This window comes from Salvia hispanica, chromosome 6, assembly GCF_029641045.1.
Source record: "Salvia hispanica isolate PSC_SH4W2 chromosome 6, Shi_PSC_v1, whole genome shotgun sequence".
In the NCBI taxonomy this organism is placed as follows: domain Eukaryota; kingdom Viridiplantae; phylum Streptophyta; class Magnoliopsida; order Lamiales; family Lamiaceae; genus Salvia; species Salvia hispanica.
This window is the reverse complement of record NC_142697.1, coordinates 15,247,983-15,260,522: the sequence shown is the minus strand read 5'-3', so window position 1 is coordinate 15,260,522 and position 12,540 is coordinate 15,247,983. Positions and strand designations below refer to the sequence as shown.

The following is a 12,540-nucleotide window of genomic DNA, read 5'->3' as shown; positions in this document are numbered from 1 at the left end:
ACACTTATTTTGGAAAAATAAAATAAATAGTTAAAATAGAGAGAAAGTAAAGTAGGAGATAAAATAATGTAAAAGAAACTCTCTTCTATTTTATTCTCTCAACTTTGATTATTTATTATTCGTATCATTTTTTCAAAACACGTGCGAATAGAAACCGTGTCGTCTAAGGTGAGACGGGGATTAGTATTTATTGATATATAATTGAATAATTCGTAATTTTAATATTTCATTATGATTGTCTTGATTAGTTATTAATTATTATAAAATATTATAAAAATATTTATTATTATAGTAATCATATTTTAAATAATTACTAGGAGCACTATATTATAATTATTTAATAAATTAATAGTTATTAGTATAGTAATAATTAAATATAATTATAATCAAGTATGATTATAGTGGTCTCACTTTTTTTAATTGTCAAATAAACATAAACTTAAAGGTTATGTTACAGTGGATTTGATCCCGAAATTTTTAATCTTAGAAATTAACCACTTTATTACTAGGCCAACTAATATATACAACTGGCCTCATTTCTATTTTCCAGATATGGCGGTCAAACCTCATTACTATATGACAATCGATAGAGATTTTTTTACAATGTTTTATGTTGGAATATAGCTCAATCAACGCAATTTAACTGGATTGTACGAGTGACAAAATATTTATTTTTATGAAATGAAATAATATAAAATCGATCTATGTTGCAAATAGATGATCGTTGTATATTAATTTTTTCTAAACTCATTCCCCCGAAGCGAGAAATAGTGAATTAAACTTAGTCATTTAAATGGGGTGCTATACGATTAACTAATGTGTTAATTAATCTCACATAGAGAAATGATCCTTATGTTAAATAATGTATTTTAAAGGCTCTAAGTGTACGTGTAACAATTATATACACACATGACGGGTTGTGAAGCTCACACATATACCACCACCGCCGCGTGCCATGCACGCGCACGCGCACGCGCACCGTGGATTTGGATTTTGGTCTTTGGGAATGGTTCGTGGTATTGGTTTTGGACCAGCTTAACTTTTTGACCAATAGCGAACATCTTCTGTGCATCTCCCGAACGACCAAAACATATCAAGAAACATTGGGAAACGTTCTCCGACATGAGGTCTGGTCAGTCTCCATGAGAGATATCTGTAACTCCCAAACTCTTAACTGTTATATGTTAGTCATGATGAAAATATTGATTCTAGAACAATAACTTGATTTATAAATAGGGAGGCATCATCTTGCATTCCACACCTTATCTGAAAGCACTATTGGAGCGTACCTCGTCTTATGGACGAAGGCCTTCTTCGATTATGCTTAAAAATACAATTTCAAGTTTAAGTTTGTATGTCAAGTTCCTTGTAATCTTCTTTTTCTTCTTCTTATTTTGTTTTTTTATCATGGATTGTATTAGTTTGACAAATTTTTTATTTTTGTAATCAAATTTTATATTTAATGAAGTGGGTTATAATCTTTATTAATTAATATTTTTATCAATTTTGCATTATAATATAACTATCAATACTATTTTTCGTAGATATTTTTCGTAGATAGATGTAGCGTGAATTAATTAGACTAGTCTATACCTCGTATTTGTAATTAGGATTCGAAAAATTGCAAGACCATCTATTCATACTCCCAGACCCCAACATGAGATTCTTCCTATTTTCATACAGTAGTATTTTTTTTTGCAGAATCATGAATTCTAGTAATTGATTCTTGTTTTTGTGTTTGAAACGTGTTACTGCAAGTTGGTATATATTTTTTTAAGGTAATATTTATTATGATTGTTATATTTTTATGGTAATGAGATAAAATACTACTCCGTACTAATAATCTATACAATATATAAAAGAGGAGTTTTGGAGAAATTTACAAGATTGTCATTTAATTTTAAAAATTATATTAAATTAAATATATATAATTTAAAGGCCATTAAATGTTTGATTAAGTGCAATGAGTGGGAGGTTTTACTATGTCATGTGTGATTAAGTGGAGTGAGTGGGAGGTTTTACTATGTCATTTAAATTTGCGCCTATTTGTGTTAATTCGTCTGGCATGAGTAGTAGTAGTAGTCGAATCAAGGAGAGTGCAGAAACTCAAACGATTGTTGTGGAATAATGGAAACTTTCCTTTTAAAGTGTTGTTTCCGAAGAACGAATTTATCCTTCTTTTTTATGTTCCAGTCACTTAACTCATTTCCATCATCTCACCTCATTATTTTGGGATAATATACGTTGTTGTTTTTCGGATAATCATATTTATTTTACTATGTCATGTGTGATTAAGTGGAGTGAATGAGAGGTTTTACTATGTCATTTAAATTTGATTAGAATTTCAAATAAAAATAAATTTTTGTCCCTTCACCGAATGCATGTGGTGTGAATTGTTCGATTGTGTACTTTCATGAGTCTCATCTTATGCTTTGCTCTACGGATGATCGTTTGAATACATATTGATTATTAATTTTGAGCATTGCAAATTGATTTTGTTCCTTATTTTATTATAGTTTTAGGTGAGACGGACGACTTTAAAGATAACAAACGAGTTATTTTACCTATGAGTTCTGTTGAAGTGAAATGATTTTAAAAAATAAAATTAATATAGTGTATAAAGAAGTTTTAAAAATGATGAGTAATTATCCATTGTGTTTAATTTTTTATTGTGATAGATTTTTATCTTCCTATTCCATGATTTAATGTTTAGACATTATATTATGCGATTTGTTTCAAATTTATTATGCTTCAGTGTTGATTTGTATAGAATTTTGATTTTCATATAACTAAAATTGTTACTCATGTTGTTCATTATTAACATTGATTCTAATTTTATTTAATTAATTAAAATTGAAAATTAATATTTTAAAAATATATTATTAATAAATGCACAGCGCATACATGATACTAGTTTCTACTAAATGAAACTTATTATAACTAATTAAAATCAACATGATTGCTTACATTGACACGTTATTATTGAGCATTAGAGCATTAGATATATGATATCTCCAAAATTATATTCCCTCTTATATTCCAACTAAGTTTGAGCCATATTCATTTTTGGAATGTCCCAATTTAAATCGTATTCGTTTTTGGAACGTTCGAATAAACTTGAGTTATTTTTATTTTTTTTAATAAACAAAGCATTTAATCACTCTTACTTTTTCTCCCTTTATCTTTTTTAATATTTTCTCCTATTGTATTTTATTTTTATTTAGTCAATCCAATACAATTTTTTAATTTTCATGCTCAAAAATTTTTGGCCAACCTTAATTGGGATGCATGGAATATTAAAAATAAGATCACTTGTGAAATATTTGAAAGAATGCGTGGAGTGAAAAATTGACAAAATTTTCACAATTCACCTACATTATTAAAATTTGTTTGGTAAGCCATTTAAGATAATTTGAATAAATATTCGTCGATTACATATTTTCCATTAATGGAAAAAAAATGTAAAATTCAGTCACATCAAAACCAGTTAAGCTACAGCTAGATCTAGCCACATATAATTGATATTCTTAAAAATAGTGACTGTCCTTTTCTGCCTATAAGAAACCTCTATCAATTAAATTGAACGCATCATATAATCCCCTTCTTATCATATTGCTTGACTCCGTCAATCAAATGCGTCTTTGCTCGACACGTGTCATTATTCTCATCTTCAACCGTTTATAGTGGGTCTGAAATTCCACGAGTCTGAGGATTCATTATTTGGACCATTTCTAAACTTAGATATTAAAAATTGTTTATTTTTCAATCCCATTTCTAACTTTTGTAATTTCCAATTTATACTCGATAAGTTTTCCTCTGTTAGTATTTGTTTCATGGAGATTGACACTATAAAAAATTTCAAATATTTTCAAAATGTTTTGCAAGAAAAATCAAATGCAGTATTTCTAAAGTGAATGCTTCATGAAGCTATAGTTGATATTTATAAAGTTATTCACCATATACAATGCGGAGTGAGTAACCAATAAATAATAATCATACTATTAAGGTTCAATGCAATATGCCCAAGTTGAAATAATATACCATGTAATTAAATTCATATAGATAGTTACCTATTAAACTAGAGAAAAACACCTAACTTTTAAATTTCAAATTTTAAACTTTGGTCTCACTTTAACAGGAAAAAAAGGCTTTAATAGAAGAATTGTTTTAATTATGAACAAACATTAACCCATAATTATCTTACCAAATTATAGAGTTTGAGTTGATTATGCGTTTATATTTGGGAAAGTAATGTATGGTGTTTGACCAATGACCGAGAAAATAAATTGAATAAACGCCAATTTATTCTAAATTGCGTTATAAATATAATATCATGAGTGTAGTACATTTCATTTTTGTAAAGGATTGATAAAAAGAGAAAAGGAAAAGAGGTCCAGCGCAAATGAAAGATAAAAATATAAAAGCAAAAGCAGGCAAAATCAAAACACACACACTGTCCACTCTCTAGTCTAATTCACCGATTCTCTCTCTCTCTCTACACACTCGCCGGAACCGGAGGAATCGAATCCATTGAATACAAATTTATTAAACCAATTGCCAACACACGCAATCACTGAATTCCTATCTCACAACCAGTTCACTTTCACAGTTTCCACCTTGAATCCATTGAACACAAATTTATTAGCAAACACGCAATTCACTGAAGTCGTATCTCACAACCAGTTCAGTTTCCTCCTTGCATGTGTATTTTTCACCTTATCCCACACACGCAGAGTTCGCATTCGTTAAATCTCGTAAATAGATAGGTAGGGGACGTGGGGAATTGGCTGATTTTGTGAATGTGAATCACAGAAGAAATGTCAGTTTTGGATACGGCGTTTGTGGACACCGAGCTCTCTAACAGGACATCGATCTTCGGCCTGCATCTATGGGTGGTGATCGGGATAGTAATCGGAGCAGTCATAGTGCTCATTCTCTTCCTCGTGTCGCTCTGCATCACCGCCTTCCGCCGCCGCGGTAGCGCCGGCAGCAAGGGAAAATTGCGCTTCCCGGCGAGCGAGATGAGTCCGTCCATATCGAAGGAGATACAGGTGATCGCCCGCGACGCCGCTGAGCAACGCTCCGTCGCACCTCAGGTAAATTTCTGATTTCTTCGATTTGTAATTTTTTTCATTGATAATGAAAAATCTGAAGGAACTTATTGTTTGGTGAATTAGGGAGAAATTATTCTCTGGTTCATAAATCGTGGTTTTGCTTTGATTGCTTAACCAGTAGCGAATCGAGTTGGACTGAGAAAATCATATTTGAGTTTCTCTTTTTTAAAAAAAAAAAAAAAAACTTTGGGAGCTCACATGCCTATGATAGTACTAGTATTCAATCGTTTTGTTCCATGAATTTCGATTTTTGCTTATTTTCTGAAGTTGATGTTTACTTGTTATTTTCGATTTAGTTGTTCAGAAATTTACTCTATTGTGCTCATATGAATTTAATGACAGATTTTATTTTAAATTGAATTCCTTGTACAGAAACAGATATATCCTTTATTGGAAAATCCAAATTATGATTTATTTAATGCATTGTAAATAGTCTTATTTAAAAACGATAACAAGGTTTAGATTGTTGAGAGCAGTTATTTATTTTATATGGATATGAAAATCTCAGGCTGTGCCAGAGATACAGATAGATATGGGGAAGGTGGAGCACAGAGTTGTGTTTTCTGATAGAGCAGGATCAAGTGGCGAGAGCAGGGGTACTAGTGGGGCTGAGACAGGATCCCATGGTGGCAATGGGTCGTTGCCAGAGGTGTCCCATTTGGGATGGGGAAGGTGGTATACTTTGAGAGAGCTTGAGGCAGCCTGTAACAGTTTGTCTGATGAGAATGTGATTGGTGAAGGTGGATACGGCATTGTGTATTATGGCGAGTTAGCTGATAACACCCGTATAGCTGTAAAGAATTTGTTGAACAACAGGTAAAGTGGTTTCTCAAATTCATTTAATGCATGGTTTTGTTGATTAGGTTGAAGAGGATTTTTTCTATGAACTTTATGTGAATGTCTTTCCCTTGACATTTCTCAGGGGACAAGCGGAAAAAGAGTTCAAGGTTGAAGTGGATGCAATTGGACGTGTTAGACACAAGAATCTTGTCAGGTTGCTCGGTTACTGTGTCGAAGGAGCCTACAGGTATCATAAATGAATTTCAGTTTTAGCTATATCTAAGCATCAAGCATTAAGACTTTTAATGTTCTTCATTTTTTATATGTGCTTGTATGCAGGATGCTTGTCTATGAATATGTTGATAATGGAAATTTGGAGCAATGGCTTCATGGAGATGTGGGAGAAATCAGCCCTTTGACATGGGAGATTCGTGTGAATATAATAATTGGAACTGCTAAAGGGTGTGTAGTTTGAAAACATTTGATCTGCCCATGGTTGTTCCTTCTATTTATACTTGGATTATCTTTTTTGTTGCAGATTGGCTTATCTCCATGAAGGTCTGGAGCCGAAGGTTGTTCACCGTGACATCAAGTCCAGCAACATACTGCTTGATCATCAGTGGCATCCTAAATTATCAGACTTTGGTCTAGCTAAACTTTTGAATCCAGAGATTTCTTACGTGACAACACGAGTGATGGGAACATTTGGGTAAGCAATCCATAATTTATACTTCATAAAAAATCTTTTTTTTTAATGAGTAATTTCATGAGAGGTTGAGTTGCTATAAACTGTTCTTCATTGGTTTGCTAGTTATGTTGCTCCTGAATATGCTTGCACTGGTATGCTGAACGAGAAGAGTGATGTATATAGCTTTGGAATATTGATCATGGAGATCATCACCGGTAGATCACCGGTTGATTATTCCCGGCCAAAAGAAGAGGTTAGTTCACATCAACTGCCAAGCTTGCAGACCAAAGTCTTACTGGAAACAAATACAATGCAGGTCAATCTGGTTGAGTGGCTGAAGATGATGGTTGGAAACAGGAAATCGGAGGAAGTAGCAGATCCCAAGTTGCCTGAACGGCCTGCCTCCAAAGCGCTGAAGCGCCTGCTCTTGGCAGCCCTTCGATGTGTTGATCCCGATGCCCAGAAACGGCCCAAGATGGGACACGTGATACACATGCTGGAATCAGAAGACTTCCAATCTCGCGAGGTAAGTCTTGCTCTTGCTCAGTAGTTCTTGATTTCATAGTATGAATGAGTCAAAAGAGGTAGGCTGATCTTTTTGATCTCCAGGAGCGGCGAATTGGGCGTAACTCTTCCAGTTCCATAGGTGAAGATAGTCATCGTGGCATGATCAATAAACAATGCAATGAAGGAGAGAGTAGTAGAAGTCATAGGTATAGTGAGATGGCTGTATAATCAAGATGGATGCTATGCTACTGTTCCTCAAAATTTTGATCTGCATGGTTATTCCATCACCATTTTCCCTTCCCCAATATATAGTTGCATAAATTATTAAATGTGATCGATATTGCTAGCCTGTGTAAAGTGAACGATTCATTTTTTACTGTTATAGTAAATTAGAGGAAATTGTTGGAATCCATGTTCATAAATAATTGCACCTATTCTGGAACAGCAATGCTGTGATATGATATTGTGTAGTTTTGGGCGTGTCACTCTCTACCATTTGATTGATGACTCGAAACTCCACAGACCACAATCACTATTGAGTATTGAGGATAGAGGTGGATAGTTGGATAAGTGAACCTAGTGTCTGCTTGTTTGTGCAGATATTTACAAATTAGTAGTACAATTGATTAAATTGGAATTGATAAGTTTGCTCAAATTATGAGATCGTGGTTTATCATATATCATGAGTTGCTATCAATTGATATAGTTGCGTGAGCTGGAAAACAGTGTCTTCGGCCAACTCTCTCTCTCTGTCAATCACGCACACAGATAAGGAACAACTCACGCATTATTGGACTGTACCCTGTTGTCCACTGAATAATATCCTCTTATTTTGTTATTATCATATTATAGTATTATATTATATTATACTCCTATTATATTAGTATATTTTTGCGCTGTATTTTGTCGTCCTATACTTTTTTTTAATTCAATATTACGGATAGTGCAGTATTAGGTTGTGATGTATGCACCACATATATAGTTATATAGTTATATGGCTATGACATTTGATATTTCCATGATGCCTATTATTATGTGAGGCTCGTTTGGTAAGGCGGACAGCGGTTAAGGCAAGATATGAATTGTATTGCAGTTGAAAGTTACGTTCTATTGCATATATTAAGTAGATTATCTATATCTATATCTATATATGTAAAAAAGGCGAGTTTTGATCTTAATATTGAATATTTATTAGTTTTTGGGCACGAATTTAATTATTTAAAACTTTTGGGCAAATCTAAATATTCGTAGCAATGTAATGAATATAATGTGTAATAAATATCATGAAATTATTTATTGAATCATAATGATTATTTTTCTAGGAATTTCTTCTATAGGCTATTCACGCATTTCTAAAAATTATAGCCAATTTCACTAAATAATGATTAATAATGTGATTAATGATTTAGTCGTTTCCTAGGGTTACTAATTAAATATATTAATACTTTGCAAATTTTCCAAGCAAGCTATTGTTCCTGCTTTTCTAAGTAACATTTAAATTCTAATTTTTTTCTTTTTAATTATATTTTCGTTCCTTTTCATTTTATTAATTATATTTTTTTGTTTCTTAACATTTTCTTAATTATATTTTTTGTTTTTTTCATTCATTTTTCTATATCTTTGATACAACATCGTACTCCATCCGTTCCATAGTAATAGATTTCGTTTTGAGCACTTATTTTGAAAAAATAATAATAAATAGTTAAAGTGGAGAAAGAGTAAAGTAAGAGAGAGAATATTATAGATAAGACTCTCCACTATATTATTCTCTCTCTTACTTTACTCTTTCTCCACTTTAACTATTTATTAGTAGTATCATTTTTTCAAAACGAGAGCTCAAAACGAAACGCCTCTATTACTGTGGAACGAAGAGAGTATTTGTTTTTAATATTTTATGAACTTATTGGTATTTTTTTTTCTTTTTAGTTATATTATTTGGTTCTTTCTATTCATTTTTATTCATTACTATGTTTTTCTTATTTTAGATTTATGTTACCACCATTTTCTTTCTTTATGTATTTTAATAATTATATTTTTTTCAATAGTAATGATTAGATTTTTAGTTTATCTATGTTACTTTATTGTTGATCCATGTTAAAAAATTTATGTTGAAATTATAATTGCTAAATTTTTTTATACATATATGTAAGAGGTTGAGTCATATGAAGGTATTATTCCTATTGATAAATTGAATGTATAATATAATTTGTGTATTGAAAATTATATAAATTGTTGGACGAAAGTAGCTATATATATATTGATTATTGATTTGTATTCCAGATTGATTTTGTTCCTTTTTAAAGTTATGGTATTTTATTGTAGCTTTAGGTGAGGCGGGTAGCTTTAAAGATGACAAATGAGGTATTTTATTGGAGAGCTGAGTGACGAGTTGTGAAAAATTTAAGGTTTTAGTTTATACAAATGAGGTTGATTTTAATTTCAAAGTTAATGTGGTGTATAAAGAAGTTTTTTTAAAATGATGAGTAATTATCCATTGTGTTTAATTCTTTATTGTGATAGATTTTTATTACGTATTCTATGATTTAATGTTTAAACATTGTATTCTATGATTTGTTTCTAATTTATTATATTTCAATGTTGATTTATATAAATTTTTAATTCTCATATAACTAAAATTGTTACTCATGTTGTTCATTGTTAATATTAATTCTAATTTTGTTTAATTAATTTAAAAATGAAAATTAATATTTTAAAATATGGAGTATTAATCTGTGCGTACGCACAGGTGTGATACTAGTTTGTATAATAACACAAAGTGAAGCCTGCTTACTGACACGTAATTTTTGCCGTATCATATTATTGCTACCAAATCAAAATACCTAGGCAGTGATCTTAATAAGAGAAACACAAGTTGTTACGCATCTCAACAGGTAACAATAGCAGGTATTATTCTCATTACAAAAAAATGACTCTAATGTTTTTCCTTTTCAAGTTAAATGACTTCAACGTTATACGGCTGCAGAGTCGACCTAATTTCATTGTTGCATCTTATTATAATAAGATATTGTTTATGACCAATGAATCTGTTTAGGTTATTATCTAATTAAGATTGTTTCATGTTCAAGCAGGGGGGAAGCCGACTTAAATTATATTATTAATTCCAAATAGTGACAGAACCAAAAATCTATAATCTATCTACAAATATATAAAATGAGAGTTTTCGGAAAATAACAAAAATGTGCATTAAAAACATTTTAATAAAATTAGGAAAATGAAATAGGTTTTTTATTCTTGTATACTAATTAAGGGAAGTGGAAATGGAAATGAAAAGACCAAAGAATTTTCTCGTATGAACTAATTACGTTATACTAGTATAATTTTAGACAGATTAGTGTCTCTTGATTAGAATTGGAAGTGAGAGTAGTGCCTATTGATTGGAAGTGGAAATAAACTGAATCTTTAAATTTAGTGGGAATAATGCATATTGCTGTCTTTGGAATGTGGTGGCCGGTGGGACTGTTCAAATTTCAATACTTGTCTATAAAAGGGAGTTTAAGAGCATTCACAACGCTGACTCGATGCGGGCTCGGTCTCGTCTCGACGAGACGAGCCAGCATCGAGACAGCGTTGCGAAGCTCGTCTCGTAGAACAGAATTCTTCCATTATTACGAATAGAATATAGAATCCTAACCCTTGTTAGGAAGTAATCTACTTAACAGGGGAAGTCTATAGGATATTCATAGTATAACCTTTCCAAATGTTCATTCGTAACGAAATATTTTCTTTGTGCGTCGGTAAAAAAAAGCATGCTTTTGAGGGGTTTTGTGTTTATTACCGGTTCTTCCTCCTGAGTTAAGACCCATCATTCAGGAAGTTGATCATGGATTACCAATAAGCCGATAAAAAAAATTTAATGGATTCTTCCTGGGTCGATGCCCGAGCAGTTAATGGGGACGGACTGTAAATTCGTTGGCAATATGTCTACGCTGGTTCAAATCCAATCTCCACTTTTTCTTCTATATATGAATATATAATACATGAAACAATATTTTTCTAAAAAAGTCCTAGCAAGACAGCCTTTTTCAAAGATCCCACGTACAGGGAATCGTTAAAAATCTTTTTTGAGTTTAAGAGCACACGCAACGCTGACTCGATGCGGGCTCGGTCTCGTCTCGACGAGACGAGCCAGCATCGAGCCAGCGTTGCGAAGCTCGTCTCGTCTCGACGAGACGAGACATCTCGTGGCGCGACGCGTCTCGGCGAGGCTGGCCTCGAGCTGGCGAGACGACGCGCGCGCCCACGTGGCGCGCGCTAGAGCATGGCGTGACGCCCACTCGCCGGCCCGCGAGTGGGCGTCGGAATTATGACGTAATAATTTTATTTTTTTTTATAAATTCGAAAAATTCGAATTTAATTAAAAAAAAAATTTCAAACGGTCAAATGACCGTAACAAACGGTCGAATTTTTAAACTTTTTTTTTTTCTTTTATTATTCTATAAATATACTCCATACTCCATTCACCATTTTACACACAAACACTACTCTCATTCCTCTTCCATTTTACACACAAACACTACTCTCAAATTGTTGAAAAAATGTCTGGCGATGGAAACTCCAGTGGCGGCGGCTCCAGCAGGCGGCGCTCCGGCGGGTTCGACTTGAACTCGTTCGACGATTGAGCGAGCATGTACAACTGTTTGGGTACTCCCGGTTCGTCGCCGGACACCCAAGGCTCGACCACCCCGCCGGTGTACCAAACACCACATTTTGATGTGGATGCATACTATCGTCCCCCCCCCCAAGAGGTACGGGCAATTGCCCGGATTATCCCAAATTCCAGAGAATTTTTTGGTGCCTGAACGCAGTTTGCCCGACTGGCCAATAGATGGAGGCTCCGGCTCCGGCTCCGGCTCCGGCAGGATCAGCCTCAGGCTCGGCGTCAATGCCGAGGAGGAAGAGGAGGAAGCGGAGGCAGAGGTTGTGGGAGACGGCACCCGTCATCCATACAGCCAAGACGAGATGTTGGCTCTGTACGACGCTTGGATCAACGTCTCGTACGATCCTGTCGTCGGGAATCAACAAACCCACAAGTGTTTTTGGCTAAAAGTCACCGAAGTTTACAACGCACGAAGGCCGAAGAAGACCATTGCCCGCAACGTGAAGATGCTCCGCAGTCATTGGGACCGATGCGACAGAGATGTCAAAAAATTTTGCGCGATATACAGGGGAGAAGAGGTGAATTATCAGAGCGGAGCCAGTGGAGCCGACATTCTGAGAGCGGCGTTGCGGGTCTTCAAAGACGACGTCGGCAAAGATTTCAAGCTTGTCGATGTTTGGTCGCAAGTCCACCACCTTGAAAGGTGGGCTGGCGGTGTCGAGTCGGGCTCAAAACGCACGAAGCGCACGGCGCGTGGCCACTACTCGTCTAGTGATGGCGGTGAAGGCAACACCTCACGTGAGGGCACGCCAACCGATGATGCAGGGGGGTCT

General features: G+C 34.1%; 1 protein-coding gene across 1 annotated transcript; it reads left to right on the top strand.

Annotated features, from left to right (window-relative positions):
* Positions 1-4,387: 4,387 nt before the first annotated feature.
* On the top strand, positions 4,388-7,497 carry LOC125200184 (putative serine/threonine-protein kinase At1g01540). Its single transcript, XM_048097914.2, has 8 exons — positions 4,388-5,096; positions 5,623-5,930; positions 6,037-6,141; positions 6,234-6,356; positions 6,433-6,603; positions 6,706-6,835; positions 6,899-7,108; positions 7,192-7,497. The coding sequence occupies exons 1-8, from the start codon at positions 4,818-4,820 to the stop codon at positions 7,315-7,317; spliced, it is 1,452 nt and encodes a 483-aa protein (XP_047953871.1). The 5' UTR covers positions 4,388-4,817; the 3' UTR covers positions 7,318-7,497.
* The last annotated feature ends 5,043 nt before the right edge of the window (positions 7,498-12,540 follow it).

Bases quoted from the DNA above. Each gene is read 5' to 3' on its own strand.
- LOC125200184 (XM_048097914.2), top strand. From the start codon at position 4,818: ATGTCAGTTTTGGATACGGCGTTTGTGGACACCGAGCTCTCTAACAGG. The intron at 6,142-6,233 runs GTATCATAAATG...GCTTGTATGCAG, and splicing joins TGTGTCGAAGGAGCCTACAG to GATGCTTGTCTATGAATATG. The intron at 7,109-7,191 runs GTAAGTCTTGCT...TTTGATCTCCAG, and splicing joins AAGACTTCCAATCTCGCGAG to GAGCGGCGAATTGGGCGTAA.